Source organism: Hypanus sabinus, chromosome 4 (assembly GCF_030144855.1).
Source record: "Hypanus sabinus isolate sHypSab1 chromosome 4, sHypSab1.hap1, whole genome shotgun sequence".
Taxonomy (NCBI): Eukaryota; Metazoa; Chordata; class Chondrichthyes; order Myliobatiformes; family Dasyatidae; genus Hypanus; species Hypanus sabinus.
Window position 1 is genome coordinate 67058346 of NC_082709.1, and position 23477 is coordinate 67081822.

A 23477-nucleotide genomic window follows, 5' to 3' on the forward strand; every position below is an offset into this window, starting at 1 on the left:
TTGCCAGTAGTGGGGAGGGTTGTGTCCGTGATATATTGGGTGGAGTTCTCCGCTCTCTGCACTTGATTACATTCCTGCATATTTGAATTGCCGTACTAAGTGATAATTCAACCAGTCATGATAATAACTGTAGTGTTCATGGGTTCATAGTCCATTCAAAAATCTGGTGGTGGAGGAGAAGAAACTGTTCCTAAGACATTGAGTGTACGTCATCAGGCTCCTTGAAGGTGGCAATATGTAGACGCATGTTCTGGATAATGGGGTGTCCTTAATAATGGATGCTGCTCTTTTGAGCCATCATCTTTTGTAGATTTCCTCAATGGTGGGGATGACAGTACCCATGATGGAGCTAGATGAGTTTGCAACCCTCTGCAGCCCTTTAGCGATCCTGTACCCTCCATCCTAGACAGTGATGAAACTAGTTAGAATGCTCTCCATGGTGCACCTGTAGAAATTTGCTAGAGTCTTTGTTGACACACCAAATCTCCTCAAACTCCCAATGAAATATGACTGCCTTCTTTGTAATTGCATCGATATGTTGGGCCCACAATAGACCTTCAAAGGTTTTACCACCCAGGAATTTGAAACGATTCACTCTTTCCACTGTTAATATCAGTTATGAAGATGGTTGAATAAGTAGAAGAAATTGAGTGCAGACTTCAGTAAGGGGAAATTGGGAGAACATACATTGGTCTGCATTGAAGAGTTAGCAGTGGAAAAGGTTTCATGGTCCTGAGCATCAACATCTTAGTGCTGGTCAATCTCCCGGGTCCAAAACATCGATGTAATCACAAAACAAGCTCGCAAGCAAGCAAGTTTATTTCTATAGCGCCTTTTCAAACACTAGCCAGTTCATAGTGCTTTACATAGAACAAGATAGGAAATTCAAACATCAAATTTAAGACAATATATAAGAGTAAAATCATACAAAAATAGATATGCTAAATAGAAATTACAGTGCAGGAAGTTCGAATTGAAAGATACAGCGAAAAGAAAAGTTTTAAGCCTCAATTTTAAAAAAGCAGTAAGTTGGGGCAGACTTCAGACCCTTTGGAAGTTTATTCCAGATATGTGGAGCATAGTAACTAAAAGCTGTTTCACCATGTTTAGTTTTGACTGGGGATGGAGAGCAGAACTGCCGAGATGCCCTGATAGCTTGGGAAGATTCATAATGCAGCAAAAGTTTGGCCCTGGATTATTCAGTGCTTTATAAACCAGTAGTAATACTTTAAAATAATCTTCTGATTGTCAGGAAGCCAGTGTGGCCATCGGAGAACTGGAGTGATATGTTTTACTTTTTTGGTCTTAGGGAGGACTCCAGCAGCAGCAGTGAGGACAAGAAAGCACACCAGCAGATTTAGGAGTTTGAGGAGATTTGATATTTCCTCAAAGATGCCTGCGAGTTTCTGTCGATGTACAGTGCAGGCATTATGGCTGGTTACATCACAGCCTGGTGTGGAGGCTCCAGTGCACAGAATCACAAGAGGCTGCAGAGGGCTGTAGGCTCAGCCAGCTCCATCACTCCCCACCATCGAGGACAGCTTCAAGAACTGATGCCTCAAGAAGGTGGCATCTGTTATGAAGGACCCTCACAATCCAGGGCCCCCTTCTCATTACTACCACCAGGGAGGAAATGCAGGAGCCTGAAGACCCACATTCAATGATTTAGGAATAGTTTCTTCCCTTCCATTATTCCAGGTGTCTGAGCAGCCCTTGGACCATGACAAATGTCTTGTTTTCCCTTTAGTTTTCACTATTTATTTATTTTATAATTTACATGTTTTTATGTACTTGCTGCCCCAGAGCAACACATTTTCACATTATCTAAGTCAGTGATAATAAACCTGATTCTGAAATTTCTGCTGGGATCCATAATGAGCCAGCCCATCAGGAATGATTAGAAAGTTAAACCAATAGAAACCTGAACTTTTCCCCAAAGAGCTGTACTTGCTGGGGACCAATGGCAAACATGAGAAATGAAGAGGTACTAGATTAAGACACATGATAGGAACTATCAACGTCTGTTGTCAAACATAAGGACAAGTGAAGTTTAAGAGGCAGATATATATTTCCATGAGTACCAAAAAGGCAAAGAAATGATAATGTAATGATGAATGAAGTGAGAAAGGTTTCAGCAGATTAAAAAAATTTGTGGCTGTGGCAATAGTGATGAAATTTTCAGTTTAACAGATGTCACCAAAAAGTGAGCCATTTGGGCTTTTCTACTGAACATGGTAGATTACCTGGCGCAAAGGGATTGGCAGAGGCTCAAATCCTGTAGGGAAGAATTAGAGAACCCTGGTGAAAGATCTCACCAGAAATGTCGAATGTTTATTCCCTTGCATAGATATTGCCTGCATGGCTGAGTTCCTCCAACATTTTGTGTGTGTTGTTCTGAGTTTCCAGTATCTGCAGAATCTGTTGTGTTCACGAGAGGAAAGAACTAGCCGGGTTATGTGTTATCTATCAAAGCTGAGTTTTTGTTTCATTTAAAGAATTTTCTCACAGTGAAGTTTCTTAGAAAACATATGTACAGTATAAAAGTCCTTAACCATCACACTGGAATTAATGGCTTTGACTCATCAACACAAACAACAATGTTAATTTACCACTGGTCTTATTTCCATAGAAACTCACTAATTAAAAGCACGTTCATGAGACTTTCTTCATTGCCCCCTTCTTAAAATAAACATTTGGCCACGTCAACCCTGTGTTTACTCAAATAAATTAAGCAAAACATCGTCTGAATATTGTTAATGCCATCATCCTTGTTCCTTGGTGAGCCACCTCTTTAAGGTAGTTTTGTCTTCATCATTTTTAGTCACAATGAATTTAGCTGATTGGAGAACACATGGTGTAAAAGCTAAATTGATGCTGGTGATTCAGGACAAAGATTTTCCCGTCCTCTTGGCTGTCCGCAAACTCAAAAGCAAACCCTTGCTCCTCTTGAGATGGGAAGGGAACATAAGTGGGTGAGGAAAAAGGTGTCACTTAAAACAAATGTGACTATCACAAAGAGCTTGTCTTTTTCAGGTATTTCCGCTGTGACCGTATACTGGAATGGAATGCTGGCGTACTTCATTACAGTGACGCAGTGCAGAAGGTTCACCCTCTTACTCTTATGGATTATGATGGAAAGTCAGCCATAAAACGGAATGTCGAGGGGATAAACTACATTGGCAAAGGCACTTACACAGACTGTGCTATACGGAACGGAACGGAAGAGATCCTTTCGGGGTAAGAGAACATCAGGAACTGAGCTACCAATAACAGAAGATAGCTAAGATGATGTAAAAGTACCTGTGTAAGCTCCACATGGATTCAATGACAGAACGACGATTTCATCAAAGTTCAAAGTATATTTATTATGGAAGTATGTCACTATATATGACACTGAGGTTTATGTTCTTGCAGGCATTCACTGTAGAACAGAGAATCACAATATAATCTATGAAAAAATACACACATGCTAATCAACCAATGTGCAAGACAAAATGGGCAAATAAAAAAAATAAGTAAATAAGTAATATTGAGAACATGAGTTGTAGAGTCCTTGAAAGTGAGTCTGTAGGTTGTGGAATCAGTTCAGGGTTCATTTCCAGCAGTGACATTGCATTAGAACCAGACCATTTGAGGCGAGTTGCAATCATGCCATGGCACCAGAGAATCGTGCCATTGACATTGAGAAATAATGACTTGTGTCGGGATCCAGGTCACAGTGGTTCTCGTAGCCAATCAGTGTCAGCAGTTATTATTTTGCTCATTTGCACTGGGAGGCATGTACCATGTACACAGGGGACCTTTCCTCAAGCATATTTAATTACAATGGAAAATGGCTGATTTTTCAGATGGCTATCAAGCAATCTTTCCATGCATCAGTGCAGCCATAATCCGTTCCATATGTTTGGCCATCATATTCTGTTCCTATCTATAACTTTAAAATTCCCAGTCTCTGTTCTACCACAGACCTCCTAGTTGGTCTACTGACACAAACATGGTGAAACTTGGAAATTTATTAGACAAAGTGATAACTATGACCGATTGCCACTTAGCCCTCAAGTTCATTACTATAATTATATTTAAGTATTATAGATTCTTAAAGAACTGACTCATACCTCAATCTTGATTTTATTTTCTTTAAATGAAAATAGGTTCAGTTTACTCAGTATATCTAATACTTGGGCACTTTGGATCCCAGATTAAATTTTGCCATCAGTTTTCCCAATTGGCATTGCTCCTTTGCAGCTAAGCCTCACGGAATGATAATAATAATCATCATCATAATCATTGTACATATGGCATTACCAAAAAAGTTATGATTTGATGGAATAGCATATAGTAGCTTTGTCAAATTCCCTTGGCATGGCTTCCAACATGGAATCATTTAAGTCAATGGTTCTAATGATCCTCTAATATTTAAACATCCTTGCACATTGTACTAGTGCATATTAGTTTGAATTGTAAAGAAAAAACACCGATGGATACTACTTCTACTTTTGCTCTTCAGTTGCTACCTCGAAGTTCCTGATGCTACTAAGCATCAGTCACATCAGCATGCCACAGATACACCTTCTCCTATTTGTGAAGCAATGATTACTAACCTTTTACTTCTCATAATCTTCATAATCAGACAGAAGTTACAAGAACATATATCAGCTTCCACCTCGCTGTTACAGGACTCTTGAATGAACCTCATCTGTATATATATGCAAGATGAACTCTTGATCTCTCAACTTGTCTTGCGCTGGCCCTTGTACCTTATTTGTCTGACTGTACTGCACTTTCTCCGTATCCGTAACATGATATTCCGTTGGGACCTCCAGCCCTGATGAGGGGCCTCAGCCCAAAATGTTGACTCTTCATTCCTCTCCATAGATGCTGCCTGACCTGTTGAGTTCCTCCAGCGTTTTGTGTGTGTTGCTCTGGATTCCATTATTGTTTTCCTTTTGTACTTGTGTGTGAAGAAAATATTGCTAGATGGCATGCACTGTCTCTTGGTATATTTGATAAAGAGAAACCTACATTTTCTTAGCTGATTCAAGTTTGTGAGGCATCCTGGAACCATAGATCAAAACCAGGTGTCTAACAACTGGACACACAGAAGATCCTGATTCTTTCTTTCCACTGTCATAGTGGAAGCATGTCCCTTGTGCCCCAATCCCTTCTCAGCAATCTCTTTCCAGCAGATGATTACAGTAAATTCTGCCAATGTCTCTGCTTTATATCAAGTTGAAGGCTTCTTCTTCTGTTTATATGTACTGACAGATAAAGGGATTGCATACCAGTAAGAGCTGTAGTGAATCAGGCTGCTCTGCACTTTCCCTCTAGGATGGAAATAAATAGATTCAGATTTCTTTTCCGCATGTACCATCAAAACATACAGTGAAATGAGTTGTTTGTGTTAACAACCAACAAACCAAGGAGGTGCTGGGGGCAGCCGTCAAATGTTGCCACACTTTCTGCTGCTGGCTGAGCATGCCCCCTCCACACACAATGAGACATCAAGCCCTTTTCCCTCCCTCTAATTCTCACACACACACACACTCCCCCCTAGGACAGGCCACCTCCGGGCCTCCAGTCCTTGGCCCCAGGTTCTCACCCTCGCAAAGAATGTAAACACATCCACACCTTTCTCTTTTCAGTGGATCTCATTTCCGAGAGACAAAGTTCATGATCGTAGTGACTGACGGGCATCCGATCGAAGGGTACAAAGAGCCGTGCGGAGGGCTGGAGAGCGCCGTGTTTGATGCGAAGCATCAGGGCATAAAGTTGTTTTCTGTTGCCATTACTCCAGATCACTTGGTACGTCTTTAGTCTCTCTACTTGCTGCGGGTTCTACTGACCCTATGCATTATGTAAGATGATAGCAATGCTCAAAAAGTGACAGCGAAAGTGAGACAATGAGGACTTTCAGATTTTGAAAGACAGGAGTTGTTAAGGTCATTGAGGATCTGAAGAGTTTGACTGTTTGGAAGTAACAAAAAGAGTGAGTTGCAGTGAGGGAGTCTTGGATTCAATGCAGCCAGAAAACATCCATTTATATTACACCATGGTGTTAACAGTTAGATTGTGCCAAAGAGACAGTCTGACCTTGACTATTCGTCTTCCCACCCTGTCTCCTGTAAAAATGCCATTCCCTCTTCTCAGTTCCTTTCTCTCTGCTGCAGCTGTTCCCAGGGCGAGGCTTTCCTTTCCAGGACGTCAGCGATGTCCCTTCCTGCACCATTGATGCTACTCTTCCCTGTATCGCCACATTTCCTAAACATCCAAGGTCACCACATCTTCCATAAAGGTGATAGAGTCCCTTTTGTCCTTACCTCCCACCCCATGAGCCTCAGCATCCAACACATCATTCTCTGAGACTTCTGCCATCTTCAACAAAATCCCACAACCCAATACATCTTTATCTCCCCCACTCTCCACTTTCCATGGGAATTTCTCCCTCCATGACTCCCTTGTCTATTCCCCCCCCCACGACTACTAATTTCCCCCCTGTAAGTGACAGAAATGCAACACCTGCCCATTCCCCTCCTCCCTTACCTCCATTCAGGGCCCCAAACAGTCCTTCCAGGTGAGGCAACACTTCATCTGCAAATCTTTTGGGGTTGTCTATTGTATCTGGTGCTCCTGGTGTGGTCTCCTGTATATTGTTGATACCCTATGTGAATTAGGGTTTGCTTTGTTGAGTACCTCAGCAGAGTTTTCTGGTGGCCCACCAAATTAATTCCTATCTCTATTCCCATCCTGACAAGTCAATCCACAGACTTCTCTTTTCCCACACTCTGAAGGTGGAGGAGCAGCATCTCATATTCTATATTGGTAGCCTCCATCCTGATGGCACGAACATCCCATTGATTTCTTCTTCCAGTGATTTTTTTTCTCACATCCTTCCCTCTTTTTCTATTCCCCTTTATGACCTCTTACCTCATCTCCTCACCTGCCTGACATCACCCTCTGGTGACCCTCCTTCCCTTTCTTCCATCATCTTCTCTTCTGTCCTATCAGATTCCTTCTTCTCTAACCCTTCACCTTTCCCACTAACCCGGCTTCACCTATCACCTTCTGGCTTGTCCTCCATCCCCTCTCCCCACCTTTTTATTGAGTCACCTTCCCCCTTCCTTTCCAGTTCTGATGAGGGGTCTTGGCCTGAAACGTAGACTGTTTGTTCATTTCCATAGATGCTGACTGACCTGCTGAGTTCCGCCAGCATTTTGTGTGGATTGCCCCTGGTTTCCAAGACCTGCAGAATCTCTTGCAGTTACCTGTCTGATCTATCTATCAGTCAGATTCAAATACTAGTATTTGAATCCTTTGTCCTTTCCTACAAAGGACAAAGACTGGAGAGCTTAGGCTATAGACCACAGACCACACTGACAGTCGAGCTTAGGCCAAAGAGGATAGACCACAGACCGCAGAGCCCAGGTCAGAGACCATAGACCACAGACCGTGGGGTTCCAGCAGCAGTGCGTTAGGTCTTGGCCTGGAGGTGCTGTTGCATTAGAGATTCAAATCCGTGGCTTGTGTCCTTTGAAATAAGGGCAGAAAATTCTGCAGTATCGAATAGGTCAGGCAGCAGGTGTGCAAAGTTGAAGATGAAGATCTGAAAATCTGAAGTTGAAGATTTTTTGTCAGAACTGCGAAAGAGAGATAACAAGTTAGTTTTATCTTATCGGGTAGGGAAGAAGGAGATATCTCTGATCAGGTGAACACAGGAGTGTTGTGAGGAAAGGCGTTACATTTTCTTCTTTACTGATTAATGAGGGCAGATAGAGAAAGAGGAAACAAAAGGGAAGGAGAAAGCTGTGAAGTGCAGGTCAGAGCTGTAGGAAATGCCCAGCACATCAGGTCATGTCAGTGAACATCGCAGATAAATAATCCACACACAAAAAGTAAGGGCCATTTGACCGATCTTGGGGGCCTATGTTCAAGCTTTTCCTGCTTTGAAACACAGACAAAATAGTAAAAACCATTGAAGAATAAAGAAACCCAAAGAAACGAGAAACAGTGATTTAAAGGTCTTAGAATGTATGCTTTTAAATGTTTCCTCTTGAGTTTCAGTCTAAAGTTTGTAAATTAATTGTCACTTCAGGAATCACGGTTAAATTTGATTGCCAGTCTTCCAGAATTTCGCAATAACTACACAGCAACCAGCAGAGACCCAGAGCTGGTAGAAAACACTATCAATGGTATTATTAAAATAATTGTAAGTATCCATGAAAATGTCTTGTAAAATATGTTTTTCATCATCAATTGATCAAGTGTGGAGATTGTTATGAGAAATATTCGGATGGCAGATCCTCTCCAATCTGCTTCCAATGAGAATGATAAAAAAAAATCAGAATTTGAGTCAAGCAGAAAGAATAGTCATCATCGGATACACCTCTTTTTCCCTTAAGGTGAAAAGTGTACCAAGTGAATTGATAATACTGTCTAAACACACTTGCCTGTCCATAACTGTTAACCTGATAGCACTATCCATCTACTTTAGAGTGCAATGCTTTAAAAAGTGTTGAGTAGCACCCATTATTATTGTGAGGGTCATTTCATGCCTTCATGAATGTATCATGAAAGAAGCAGATGCTGCCCATTCACTCCTATACCCAACATTGAACAATATCCATTATTGAGTCCTCACTCTCCTTTATTCTCGCTCTTCCCCGCACATCCTCATTCATAATGACAAAAAAACCTCGAAGTTCACTTAACCTGTATGTCACCTTTCCTAAGTTTGTCCTTTTTTGTCTAAAGACAAATATAAAAAGCCATCTAATGGAGTTGCTGGTTTCATGATTGCATTGAGACTGCTGGAAGGCAAGCCAGTGTTAGACTTCAGTGGGCAGAAAACATGCAAAAGATATTTGATCAGCTTGAATTCATGATTCTACTGATATTCAATTTCACTCCCCTCCCTCCCATCAAATTGTAATCTATATTTGCTTATTTTGCAAACAGTGTTAACCTTTTCTCTTTCTCCCTTGCAGAAAGCTGAAGTGGAGAAAGTGGTATGATCCATCATGATATCTTTGCTTTGAACTTATTTATGTGGATTTATTAGCTTTCAACTGTGTGAGTAACACTTGCTCTTCATTTTCTTCTCTTTTCTCTTCTGATTTGCAGTGTTGCTCTTTTGAATGTCAGGTAAGTCACTCTTCAGAGTTGCCTCTGTATATACCAAAAGTTTATTTCCTCAGAGGAGCCTTTGCACAATGAAACATGTTATTTCTGTCCAACAGGCTCCGTCTGGAGTTAAAGGAGAAATTGGTGAGCCCGGAGATCCGGTTAGTATCATGGATTTGGTGATCTGCACCTGGGGCAGAGGGCTGTGTGGCTGTTTGTGACAGCCACAGTATTGGTAATATCATTCTTTTTCCATGGATGACAGGATTATGCCAGGTTTCCCAGGTATTTATGGAAGCTTTCCAGGAACCACTGGGCAGAGTACAGGAATCACAGACTGTGATATCTGCTCCAATGAATAAATCCCCACTTGTTTATATTTGGGCTTTCCTGATGTCACAAGATTCTGAAAGACACCAATCAGCTGTGCTGAGAATATTTTACTTAATTTTGTTTGTGAATTTTCTAAATAAGTTACTTCAAAGTTAATAAAACATCATAAATCCACCCTTCTTTACTACTAAGGAGCCCCTAGACCTCAGAATGATATCACAAAACGCTTCTGTTCTTGTAAGCTAGAGCCAATTCCAAACAAATCTTGCTGCAATGCAGGCCTTCCTACCTTTCATGAACTTACAAGGATTTATGTGGCTGCTCAATTACTGAAATATATTTGAATCATTTGAAACGTGCAATCAGTATTACAGAATTCACCTAATGCATCTAAAGGCTAATGGTACTTCCTTGTTTTCCAAAAGGGTTCCGAAGGACGCCGGGGCCCCCATGGCCCTGTAGGACCACCTGGCGATCAGGTAATCAGAAGCTTTTTCCTCTTGCATCCCCTGAGCTTTGCCTGTAAATGCAGCAGATGCTGGAGAGAATGGCCGCACGTCACACGAAGCCTATTAGGTCCTGAAACAATTCATCATTCCCAGTTGTTCCCCTCCGGGCATTTAACCTTCCAGTTCAGTGCGTACCAGTCTGATATCAATGTAAGCTGCACAACGCTCATATTTAATCGTGCACTGGTATCTCTCCATGATAGATGTGTCTACCTATCAACTTCAAGTCAGTACTGATAATACATATCCCATCCAGGAGATAAAAAACTCTCCCACGCAGCATGAAATGCATCCAGTTTGTGCAATCACCAATGACCTGCCCCGGACAGTACTGCTTGAATTTATTCTCCCATGTTTTGACACCTTGTCTTCTTTATTTCAGGGCAGTCCTGGTGAGAGAGGACCGGCAGGGCACCCGGGTATGAAGGTATCTATCTGCATTCAACTATGGGAAACATTTAACCTCATCTTCAAGGCACAATGCCTGAATCCTCCTTGTGCTAACAGTCTCTTCTTTCTTTTGACAACAGGGTGACAAAGGAGAACGTGGTGGTAAGGTAAGGATGCCAGTGCATTTCCAGACCAAGTTTCCATTCATTGTTTTTCTAGTGTGTAGTATGTGGGTGGGTGGGTGAGATCGAGGCTCGTTTTTCTGTTAGTGGTTAGTTGCTTGCTGCGTTCTGTTTTGTTGTGTTCTGCATTGTTCTACTGAACTTTGCAGGATGCTGAAATGTGTGTCAACACTTGCGGGGCTGAAGTCTGGTATATTGCATCCTTGGATCTTTGGTCTTGAAATAAAACAATGCGTTTTGATGTACATCTGATCAATAAAATGAATCCAAATCTGAATCTAATTTAGAACATTATTTCCATGAATTAATTAATCCAGACGCCTGCACATGGTGATTACAAAATATAAAACACAAGATTGTTCTCTTTCTAGTGAAAAGACTTAAGGGGAAATGTACCAAAGACCCCAAAAACTATTAGGTAGCTTGACAGGAAGATCAAAAACCAGGTGAGCCTAGGTTTAAGTCGGGTAACTAGTGAATCAACGGGGTGATAAGTTGATTATAATTTAAACAATGAAGTATTGTGAATCAATTGGATCTGGAAATGAAGTATCTTCCTGGGCAGTGAAGAGTCAGAGGAGATTCTGTGATTTTTGGTATCATATTATCCTATATTTTATAAAACTCTTTGTTAAGCAGTGTCCAGGCCTTGGGCCTCACTGTGCCAGGCAAGTCAATGCTCCCACCTACACAAATACAGACCCCTCTAGGTCTTCAGGATTACTTGCTCCTCATTAAACTCTGTTGAAAGCATAGCTGGCTCAACAACAGTGGGTGACAGAAGAGCTATAAGAAGCTCTCAACTGAACCAAAGTGGAACAGAGGAGGTTTGAGGTCTGTGACTACCTGTTCATTCCACTCTGAATCTTGAAGCCCAAATGACAGGCAGCTGTGAGGGTGAAACAAGGATGGTTCTTGCCGAATGTGAAGCATAGATTAAGTTAAAATAAAATTGGCTTTACTTGTTGCGTGTACATCAAAACATGCAGTGGAATGTGTCGTTTCGTGAAGGCAGCCTACCCAGCCTCTGGATTGTGCTGGGGGCAGCCTGCCAGCGTTGTCGTGCTTCCACCGCTGGCATAGCAAGCCCACAACTCACTAACCCCAACCACACGTCCTTGGAATGTGGGAGGAAACAAGAGCCCCTGGAGTAAGCCCATCCAGTCACAGGGAGAACATATGAGCTCCTTACAGACAACAACAGGAGTCCAATCACTATCAGTGAGCGCTGCAGCTGTAGAGAGCCCCTCAGCTGAAGTTAACACATAATCTTTCCCTGCCCCTAACAAGCACTCGGACAGCAATGGAAGTATCTGCAAAGCAGTCATGGTGGATCAAAGGGAAGGGGTGGAAAGTGGTAGAGAGGAAGAATCTACAACAGATAGGCCAATGGACAATGTCTCACCACTCACATCACTTTGGGGGCCCCTGGTTTGCTGGTTTGCGATTGATTGTAGTGGAGAAGAGAAGTAGGAGTAGTTAAGGAGTGTGGGTGAAGTGGTATTGGTTGAGGGGCGACTAGCGAGGGATCCAATATCAATAGGAGACAGGGATCTACTAACACCGCGTTGGGATCAGTTAACACCAAGGGAGGAGAATCCAGTATATCCCAGAGAAAGGAATCTACCAGCACCATGTCAGCAAGGGAAGGGATCCAGCATCAGCGGGAAAGAATCTACTGCAACCATGTTAGTAACAAAAGAGCATGTGATCTGGTGTTACCTCAGCTCAGTGGGAGAGAAAGCACTCCTACTCTCCATATTCAGTCAAAATCCATCTTGGGGACAACTTGAAGATGCCGAAGCAGTAGACAAGTGTGCACTTTGCTAAATCTGAGTCTTTTATTCTCCAGGGTGACAGAGGATACAAAGGAGCTAAGGTACGAGCAGTTTTGACTCTTTTCAGTTCTTTAGGGAGATTTTTTTTTGGCAAATTATAAAATCGCATGTATGCTCTCTCTTGTGCTAATGCTGTTCTTTTTGATTGTTTTAGGGAGCAAAGGGGTTCCCTGGAAAAGATGGGCTAGATGGTGAGAAGGTAAGTGAGATGGTGTAGAATGGAATTAAGTAATATTTTGGAAATCTTGTTCAGAGTTAGGTAGATAGAGTGAAATAAAATCCAAGGATCTTATGTAACATAATGTTTTCTCCATTATTTTAATGGGAAAGGTATTAATATAAACACTTTAAAATGTTGTATAATATTTATCTATTTTATGGTAATATAAATATAATGTATTTGATGTGTTTGAAGTACTTTTATGAGATACTTAGTGCTTTTAGACTCCTGACACAGTAGGTATTTTAACAGAGGGCTATACTTAATGTTTGACATCATCTTGAACAGCAGTTAATGAACCTATACAAACAGAATTAGGCAAGAGCACACAAGAGACTGTAGACAGTTGAAAGTTGGGGTTAAACTGCTGAAGGATCAAGCAGCAGTTGTGGAGCAAAGGGTTAGTCGACATTTTGGGTGGAGATCCCTTTGTCTCATGGGATTAAGCAGAGTTTTTCACTGCTGTTATGCATGTTCAGGTAGGAACATTCAGGGTTAGTTATATCCAGTTGTACCAGTGCAGTTGCACTGTTAACGAACATAGTCTATCTAATTAGTTCCCAGATAATTGTTTGGCATTAAGTTCAAGTTTAGTTGACATTCAGCCATACATGTCTATACAGCCAAATGAAATGACATTCTGCTGGGGCACGAGGTATAAAACACGGCACCAGCAATCAGACCCAGCACATGTAGTTACCTTGGCACATACATTCAGAAAATATAATATTAGTCCAATTCCCTGAGGAAGAGCCAGAAAATTGATGGCGCATGGATTGGAGTGAAGCAAGTGTATCACTGGGAGTTATAAACATGGGCTCAGTTGGAAAGCTGGATTTATACCCAAACCATTGTGATCACTGTTTCCCATTGAATGGGTTGGATTAAAATTGCTGTTGTTAGTAAAACCCCATGACCCAGTCTCTGCTGAGTTTTCTCTGCATGGATTACAGAGTGATCTGGGTAAATTGGGCCACTCAGTGCCTTTGAATGAGAAGGTGGAATCTGTGCCTGGTTCCAGGAGCAGAGCTGGTGCTGTAAGTCGATTCACTAAGCGCCACACTACCGTGCTGTCCTGAAAACGGATTTCCATCCCTTCACCAGCACCAAGTCTAAATCCCAGAACTCTGTACCCAACAATACTCAATAACCTGAGCTAGAATCCAGAAAAGGATACTGCTCTTCTTAACTCTCCCTGAGGCAAACCACCCACTCCCACCACCATCTTCTTGGGCCACGGAGGGACGGGCAATAGAAAAACTACCCTACATTTTCCTGCAAGGCCCAAAATGTATTAAATAAAGAAGGTATAATATTTTATACACAAAATTCTGGAGGAACTCAGCAGGTCAGGCAGCATTAATGGAGAAGAATAAAGAGTCACATTTGATGAAGTCCCGATGGAAGGTCTTGGTCAGGAGCATTGGCTCGTCATTCCTCTCCGCAGATGCTGTCTGACTCGCTGAGGTCCTCCAGCATTTCTGTGTGTTCGTGTGGATTTCCAGCATCTGCAGAATCTCTTGTGTTTACAAGGATTTACACCTTTCTGACCCTGTCCTCTTTCCTCAGGGTGAAGCTGGTTTCACTGGTCTTCCAGGCTGTGTTGGATCTTCCGGACCTACCGTAAGTGTGTTGCCCGACACGGCGATCTCACTAATTAGATCATTTCAAGTAGGCATATAACCAGCGATTTAACTTCCACATATTAAGCTGCAGCAGCTGATTAAGCTGAAAGCAAAACCTCTTCTTGCGACGATGATGAAACTGTAAAGATTTTTTTACTGCAAAGAGCTTATGGAAGTGCTCTGGAAAAGCTGTGTTTACCCGCAATGAACTGTGCATTGGAATTTGTTTCTAAATAAGGTGGTAAAAGTGGTTGTCTGAGCTGTCATGAGCAGCACAGAAACAAACCCTTCAGCTTTCAGACTACCAACCTCCCATTTACCCTAACCCCATTTTATTCTCCCTACGTTCCCATCCCTACCCGGACCCCTCCGTATCCCCTCTCTCCGATTTCCACCACTCACCTACACACTAGCTACCTAAAGATGCTTTTTTTGTCACACTTATGTGGGGACATAGAGTGAAATGCATCCTTTGTACAAGTGTCACCTCGCTTCTGGTGCCAATTACAATGCTCACTACTTAATAATCCTAACTTATGGGAAGAAACTGGAGCACCCAGAGAAAGCCCGCCCAGTTATGGGGAGAACATACAAACTCCTTACAGACAGATAATCGCAGTATATATATATATTACTTAAAACTTCCTACAGCTGTAAGCAGTAGTTATAGTTGCCAATTATCTAACGACCAGCACATCCATGTGGTACGAAAGGAAATCAAGGTAAAACAATCACAAGAAACCGAATATCATAGGCAGAACATGCAAACTCCACACAGACAGTGGGTGCATGGAATGCATTGCCGGTGGTGGTGGTGGAAGCAGATACAATAGAGTCTTTTAAGAGCCTCTTAGATAGGTACATGGAGATAAGAAAAATAGAGAGCTATGAACTAGGGTAATTCTAGGCAGTTTCTAGAGTAGGTTACATGGTCAGCACAACATTGTGGGCCGAAGGGCCTGTAATGTGCTGTAGATTACTATGTTCTATGTTCTAAGACAACTCCGGAGGTCTGGATGCAATTCTGGTCTTTGGCTCTGTGAGGCAGTGGCTCGACTAACTGCACCACTGTGCTGCCCAATATAATCAGCCACTCCCTGTAGCAAGCCGCCCCATCAATGATGCTGATACCAATCCCATCTTCTCAAGGTGATTTGCTTTACCAGCAATGCCCACACTCTGAGCAGGAATTTCAACAGGTCTGTCCATTCAGAGTGGAGAGTAAAGAAAACCTAGCTTGCCAAGTGTGGGGTGGCCTGGCTGTATGGGGTGGCCTAGCAGTGTGGGGTTCAAGGCTGAAGCTCTCCTATTGGCTGTAGAGCTGACACTTGCTTTTTGGCTTCATAAAAATGTGTCAGCTCTTAAATTATCCCCAGACGTGGTAAGAGTTGTACAACAATTTAGCTAATTACATAGACCAAATTTTGTCTTCTCCTATGAGTCTGTTCATTAATAAAACCTTCCTCAGGTTTCAGCCTGCCTTTCAGCTCTGTCTCCAAACAGAGACACTGTCCAAGACCAATGCAGCTCTCGTGGTGCTGCTCAGTACCATCACAGTGGAGAGGTGACCACTCAAGTTACTCGGCAAATCTCCAAGGGGGTTTGCCTGCGTTTGGTGGAAAATTGATTAGGTTTGGCCTTGTCTATTGCCACAGGCCCCTCTTCCCTGCAGAGCCCCCTCGCGTGGGGTCCTACGTCTGTAGATTGCTGCACACAGCAAATGCAGGATATTCACTGTAGATTCTTGAACCTCAACTGTTAGTCATCCTCAGCTTGGACACGAAAGATTTTGCAGCTCAGAGATCACCCATATTATCACCAAAAAACACATGGGTATTTAGTGGAAAGGGTAAGCACTCACTGTGATCTCTTATCTTTCCCTGATATCCCTAAGATGAAAAGAACAACCTTCAGCGTATTGTTCTGAGTAACCCAAAGAGAAAAGTCATGGCAATGTGAAGTTTTTGTGTGTATATTTTAATTTGCTTTCATTTATTAATTTAAAAAATTATCAGAAATACAGAGGAAGTACTTGACCAAACAACAAGGATCATCCATGAGGGGAATAGGTGATCTGTTCATCTTCTCATTGACTGGAATGTAGTGTACCATATGGATGGACATGTCAATAGATTAATAGTAAGATGGAGGGGCGAGATACCCGGAAGCAGAAGCTAGCAAGTAAGGCTTCTGGGCATATATCTCACCAGAGTCAGCAACTTAATATGTGGTGGTTAACTTCAGGGGCATGGTTATAATGCTCCCCATTTCATGTTTCACATACATTGCGTCAAAACACCTGGCCATCTTAAGAATATGGACATGAAACTTCTCTACTTTCCGTCATTTAATAGCAAGTGAAGGGTTGAGTACAAACCATGTGTTTCTTCCCTCTTTTTGTAGGGTACTCCTGGAGAGCAAGGCCTCAAAGGAGATCCAGGTCCATATGGAAAAAAAGGACAAAAGGTAGGACTACATCCAGATGGTACCCAGTTTTTGCAGTAAACGAGGAGTGCTTGTCAATCAGACTTCAACTAAAGCCATAGCTGCCTAACCCTCAATTGAACCCTATTATAGGCCTATTCAATGTTCTGTCATTTGGTGCCCAACTGAAGAAAAGAAATGGAAACATTGTGAATATTAATAGCTTCTGGCCACAGGTCTGTTATCAATCTTAAATCTTTGTTGGCTGCATGAACCAAGACCCACGACTCAATGTGCTTCTGGAATGTGTGGCACCCAGTGCTAGGCTTGATGGGTTGAATTAGGTCCTTTTTATTTAGTGTCCATTTACACCCTTCGTCTTTGACACTGACCTCCCTGGGCCAGGTTTACAATCTAGCTACAGAGCCTCTGGAAAATGCCCCTCAACATCTGAAAGGGTAAATAATACACCAGTGGCGACCAAGTCCACCCAAGGATCTCATTATCTGCTCCCCCCTGTGACATACGAGGGGTGATTGATAGGTTTGTGGCCTAACGTAGAAAGAGTCAGTTTTAGAAAACCTAGCACATTTAATTTTCAACACAGTCCCCTCCTACATTTACACACTTAGTCCAGCGGTCGTGGAGCATACGGATCCCTTCTTTGTAGAAGTGGTCACAGCAGGGGTGATTGATGAGTTTGTGGCCTAAGGTAGAAGGAGATGAGTTATACAGCTCTCATTACGTGAACAGGCAGTTCAACACTTTGAATGATAATGCAGAAAGTTTGAAGTTAATATCTCATCTCCTTATACTTTAGGCCACAAACTTATCAATCACTCCATGCTGTGGACCATTTCTGGCGGTCTAAGATGCCGACTTCTACAAGGAAGTGATCCGTATGCTCCATGACTGCTGGACTCAGTGTGTAAATGTAGAAAAAATAAATGTGCTAGGTTTTCTAAAATTGACTCCTTCTACCTTAGGCCATGAGCTTATCAATTACCCCTCATATCTCAGAAATTGGTATGTGTTTAGCACAGGGACAGAAGGCCCAGGCCAACTTGGGCATTATTAGCATCTAGTCGCCCTTCAACCATTTGATTATCCCTGAGCCAACCAGGCATCCGAACCAACTGGTTATAATGGCCCAACACACAAAAGGTGCTGGAGGAACTCAGCTGGACAGGCAGCATCTATGAAGAGTAAAAACAGTCAACATTTTGGGCCTAGACCTTTCATTAGGACTGGGAGAGAAGAGGGAAATAGCCAGAAGATGGGGGTGGGGAGGGGAAGGAGTATTAGCTGGCAGGTGATAGGTGAAACCAGGTGAGGGGAAGGGGCATGAAGCAAGAAGCTGGGAGGTCCTGGACACTCCAAATTAAGTAATTATCTTTGTATCGATAAGCTGCCCTTGAGGTGAACGAAAGTCATTGTTGCACTGACTGTACTCTCTTAATATAAACAATTGTCTGCAGGCTAATTTGTTGTCTATCTGGTAATTGGTAATCCTGTTTCACAGAAGCAGCCATCAATTTTGCTTTACAGAAGGCACAGTACTTTTCTTCTCAGTACACCAATGCTACTCAGGAGATGATGTGGGAGTGAATTTCTAGGCAAATGCCTACTGTACTGCTGTGGGATGGAAATGAAGATTATACGACTGTTACCCATTTCTTATGGAGTGGGGGGGGGGGGGGGGGAGGTTAGGAACTCCCTGAGGGTTTCAGTTGTGGGTCTGACATAATTACATGCTATGTTGGCAAAATGGGGGTGGGGGGGTGGGGCTCGACTAATAGATTCCCGGATATGAAGGAAACCAAAGGATGTAGAAGACACTTGCTTCATTATCCCCTGTAGTAAACTTCCATTAAAACAAAAACTACATTCTAATCCTGATAAAATTGCACACCTAGGATTTATTGCAAATCAAGGAGCATAATTTTAATGTGACTGGAGGAACGTATAGGAGGATGTCAGAGGAAGGCTTTTACACGGAGAGTGGTGGGTGTATGGAGCATGCTGCCGGGGTGACGCTGGAGGCAGATACATTGGGGAGGTTTAAGAAACTCGAAGGTAGGCACATAGATGAAGGAGAAGTGGAGGGCTGCATGGGAGGGAAGGGTTCGATTTATCTTGGAGTAGGGTAAAGCTTTGGCAAAACATTGTAGGCTGAACATTGTTCTATGTAGGTACCATATGGGGCAGTGGAGGCAAATGGATCTGGGGTGGGTGATACACCATGATCTTGGTGAGTGGTGGAGAAGGCTCAAAGGGCAGAATGAAAGTTCTGTTATGGAAAGGAAGTGAAGAGCACCTGTTGGTTGTGGTAAAGGCTCCGTGGCATGGGGCCAGGACCACAATAGATGGACATTCCACTACTAGACCTTGTAGTCCTTCTTCGTTGACATTGTTAACACCGTTTAAACCTTTGTGATGTCTCAACCGTTATGGTTGAGCTGATGAGATCAAAGTGAGTTTGGTATTCCCTGCTCCTGGTGGGAAATTTCCTCCATGTAGTAACTGAGTGTGGACAGGATTGGGAACAGAGAGAAGAGCAGACAAGGGGTTAATCTGCAGAGGCACTATGCCTGAGTAATAGCCCAGTTCATTCATTGACACAGAAGAGGGCTTTTGGGACCACAGAAAGGCCCATATAATGAGATCTGTGAGAAGTGCCAGAATGAAGCCATTTTTAAGTTTAAGCAACCTCAAACACTCCATAATTACCCTTGAACCTTCAGTCTCTGCACACGAAAGCAGTTGCTGATGCTGGTTAACTAACTAAGACATGGGAAGCTCTTCCTAATCCTAAACAAGTCTTGGCAGCTTTCCAAAAGCCAGAGAAAGTGAGAACATGACTATCTTCTCTCTTCTGCTATCTCTGAGGGCCACACTAACTTGACCTGCTTCAGAGAACATGATATCTTTAGAAAATAAAACTGAGTGAATCTTAAAGGTAATGTGATCAGAGGCTGGTTTTGGATGAGGCATCGGTCTATGTTACACATAACAGCGCTCAAGCTTTATAAAGTATCGTGGGAGTTGTTATTAAGAGGAGGTTTTCTAGTTTGTAAGGATAAGCCTAGATCCTTCCAGTGGGACCTAAAAAGACATACTTTGTTTTTCCAAATCTTACAAGACATCTGGGTCTTAAAAAAAGCATCAAGCACAATGGAAATTCCCTGAAGTTTAGTCAAACACAAGCCACCAGCCAAGAACTATAATTACACAGGACTGAAGCAGGTTTCACTGAATGCAGCAAAGGAAACTCTGCCTCTTGTGGGGTTAGGAACCAGCCAAGGGGCCCTGCTCACTTCTGTTGTCCTTCTCTCAAACACTTATCATTCCAACGTGAATATAAATTGCAGAGATTTAGTTTAAATCGTTGAGTCTGGCACATGACCTGAATTAAGTGACAGGACAGTATATAAAGTCGCAATTATCTTTGGCTCAAGTGAGAGATTTACTTCTACATTACAATAAGATGTACAATGTCCTGGGTATGTTACTCAAAATGGCCTCTTTGGTTTGTTACAAGTAGGAATGTTTCTTTGTCGGATAAGTGTTTCTCTCGCCGTTGTTTCACTTTAGAATGGCTGATATGGTAATTGTATTCATTTGTTAATCAATGGGGAATGTCATTGTGTCGTGATGCTGGGAACTTGGGGGAGGGGTTTTCGCGGGTTTTTTGGAGAGGCCGAGGAAGACGCTGAGGAAGGTGGACGTGTGCTGGACTGCTCGTAAGACCACCGGGGTGGTCCCAGGTGCAACGGCCGGATGGGTCGATTGGTTCGTTGATTGAGCTCCAACGAGTGCACTAAACAGACTGAACTTTGATAAGTTGGCTACCTTTTGTTTTTTTCCTTGTATATATATATATTGTATTGCCTACTATTTTTTTAATTTTAGTAAACTCTTTAAAGTGTATTTCATAACGGTATTTGTTGTGGGTTTGATACTGTTGGCGGGCGTGAGGCATAAACTCGATTCTCACAGCACCTGCGTGTACGGGAGGTGGGTTGGAGAGTGGCTGGATCTCCTTTTTCCCCTAGACATATACCAGCCTGTGGGTAAGGGTTACAAAGACATTGGTTATTCTCTCAAATATATAATGTACAAATACTCAGGATCCACTCCTACCATTTCCACCAACACCTTCTTCACCCCCAAAACCAACAATGAGCCGAAGAGAATCTGGAAATGCTCTTAATTCGGAGCGACACACAGAAAATCTTGGAAGAACTCAGCAGACCAGGCAGCATCTGTGGTGGGGAACAAACAGTTGATGTTTCATAGTCCTGATGAAGGGCCTCGGCCCAAAATGTTGACTGTTTATGCCCCTCCACAGATTCTTCCTGACCTGCTGAGTTCTGTCAGCATTTTGTGTTATAAAGATAAACTACTTCTGCAGATTTGCAACATGACCTGGCCTCACCTGTACAGGAATAATTACAACAATCAACAGTCAAAAAAAACTTGACAGGGAAAGCAACTACTACCTTCTGTGGAGAATGATGATAAGTTAGTGCTCAGGTCAAATTTATTGACTTAAAGCATAAATTCTTGTTTCTTTTGCTGCCTGACCTGCTGAACATTTTTCACCTTATCTCAGATTTCAAAAACCTGCTGCATTTTGCTTTTGGATGTAATTCTGATTTCACATAATTGGAACTCAAACTGTGCACAAATGTTCCTGCTATGATTCTGGTTTATCTCGAAGGTTTCCCCCACCTCCATAGTCCTACTGGCACCACCTTGTAACTTCTGTACGAGTGGTCCAATAGCATATCACCAGCTCCTCCATCCCGCTGTGTTGGGAGATGAATGGATCACACATTACTTTGAGGCTGTATACACTTAGTGGGCACTTTATTAGGTACACCTGCTCGTTAATGCAGATATCTAATCGGCCAATCATGTGGCAGCAACTCGTGTGCATAAAAGCATGCCGACATGGTCAAGAGGTTCAGTTGTTCTTCAGACCAAACATCAGAATAGGGAAGAAATGTGCTCTAAGTGACTTTGAACTGTGGAATGATTGTTGGTGCCAGATAGGGTGGTTTGAGTATTTCAGAAGCAGTTGATCTCCTGAGATTTTCATGCACAATTTTGAGGCATTGATCATGTGGATAGTCAGAGGTTTTTTCCCAGGGCTGAAATGGCTAGCACGAGACAGCACAGTTTTAAGGTGCTTGGAAGTAGGTACAGAGGAGATGTCAGGGGTAAGTTTTTTATGCAGAGAGTGGTGACTGCGTGGAATGGACTGCCGGTGACAGTGGGGGAGGCTGAAGTGATAGAGTCTTTTTAAGAGACTCCTGGATGACTACATGGAGCTTAGGAAAATAGAAGGCTATGGGTAAAGCCTGGGTAGTTCTAAGGTAGGGACATGTTTGGCACATCTTTGTGGGCTGAAGGGCCTGTATTGTGCCGTAGGTTTTTTATGTTCTATGTTCATTTCTACAACAGTCTCCAGAGTTTACAGAGAATGTTATGCAAAGCATAAATGTCCATGAATGGCCGTTCTGTGGGTGGAAGTGCCTTGTTACTGAGGGAGGTCAGAGGAGAATGGCCAGGATAGTTCAAGCTGACAACAATCACATGACCAAGTGCCACAGCAGTAGTGTGCAGAAGAACACCTCTGAAAGCACAACATTCAAAACTGGAAGTAGATGGGCTACAGCAGCGCAAGACCGCACACTCACACTTTCTGGCCACTTTATTAGGTATGGGAGGTATCTAATAAAGTGACAACAGAGTGCATATCCCAGACATGCATAGTGAAAGTTTGTTGTGGATGTACAAAGTGTCCAGCCTGTCATATAGGTAAAGTACCTTCACTTCAGCTTTCTTTGGTCCTTCCTATCTGATACGACGCCTTCTCTGTTGTCTACAAGTACAAGGGCGAGACGGACAGGAATAGTCTCAAAAGCTGAAGAAACCTTCTGTGCCACAGCATATCTGAGCCCACATGTTCTCCTGGGACACTGAAGCAAATCAGAACCCAGGGCCAATTAATGAGGAAAAAATCTTGGCAACTTCCACTCGCAATGGCTGGAAGTGGCTTGTGAAGCACAGAAGGCCTGACACCAAATTGATGCCTAAAGCTTGATTTTTGGAATAAATGCCTTTTTCTCTTCACACTCAGGGTGAATCAGGTTTGGACGGAGAAGCAGGTCGAAGTGGAGCTGTGGGGGAGCCAGGAGAAAAGGTCAGTATGCCTGCTATCAACAGGCATTCACGCACTTCCAGCCCTGAGCTGAGTTTGGATAGATTGGCCCTGGACCCATAGCATAAGGGAGCCCCCTGCTTTGTCAGTTCATTGATTTTAACCCATTAACCTCAAAGGGAGAAAATAGAAAGCGCCTGGTGTGGCAGCTGCTGACCCTCTCAGTGAAGAGGTTGTCCTGCGAGGCAGCTGGCTGGCAGTCAAATGGTGCCCAATGCTGACAGCAGTGTCTGCAAAGGGAAAGCAATTAATTACCCCCAAATCGGCCAATGCAGAATTCTGCATACACTTTGCAATCAATACTTAAGATTAACAATACAAGGTCAAATATTGCATGACGTTGGGTTGAACATCCAGCTTTGATTGGTGTCTGAGGCAACGACGTTCACTTGGACAGTACCCTTTGTGCAGCCAGATGAGCTTTGGACATATTATCCACAAAAAGAAATGTTGGCACTGAGTGACCCAAGGAAACCTTGGGCTAGAAGGCAACAGTCTAGTCCAAGAGATGGGTTTTAAGTACTATAATAAAGAGAAGAGAGAGGCTTGGAAGCAGGGGAGTGTTGGGCAAGAACTTGAGTCTTGGCCCCTGAAGGCACAAACATACAGA

General features: G+C 42.8%; 1 protein-coding gene across 1 annotated transcript in view; it reads left to right on the forward strand.

The window, feature by feature from the left end:
• col6a1 (collagen, type VI, alpha 1) overlaps positions 1-23477 on the forward strand; it is a 76807-nt gene that overhangs the window by 9138 nt on the left and 44192 nt on the right. The window contains exons 3-16 of the mRNA XM_059967344.1: positions 3034-3237; positions 5643-5802; positions 8090-8203; positions 8982-9002; positions 9118-9138; positions 9234-9278; positions 9876-9929; positions 10342-10386; positions 10490-10516; positions 12384-12410; positions 12524-12568; positions 14159-14212; positions 16618-16680; positions 22787-22849. Of these exons, the coding sequence (XP_059823327.1) occupies positions 3034-3237; positions 5643-5802; positions 8090-8203; positions 8982-9002; positions 9118-9138; positions 9234-9278; positions 9876-9929; positions 10342-10386; positions 10490-10516; positions 12384-12410; positions 12524-12568; positions 14159-14212; positions 16618-16680; positions 22787-22849 (943 nt within the window). The remainder of the gene's footprint in view (positions 1-3033; positions 3238-5642; positions 5803-8089; positions 8204-8981; positions 9003-9117; positions 9139-9233; positions 9279-9875; positions 9930-10341; positions 10387-10489; positions 10517-12383; positions 12411-12523; positions 12569-14158; positions 14213-16617; positions 16681-22786; positions 22850-23477) is intronic.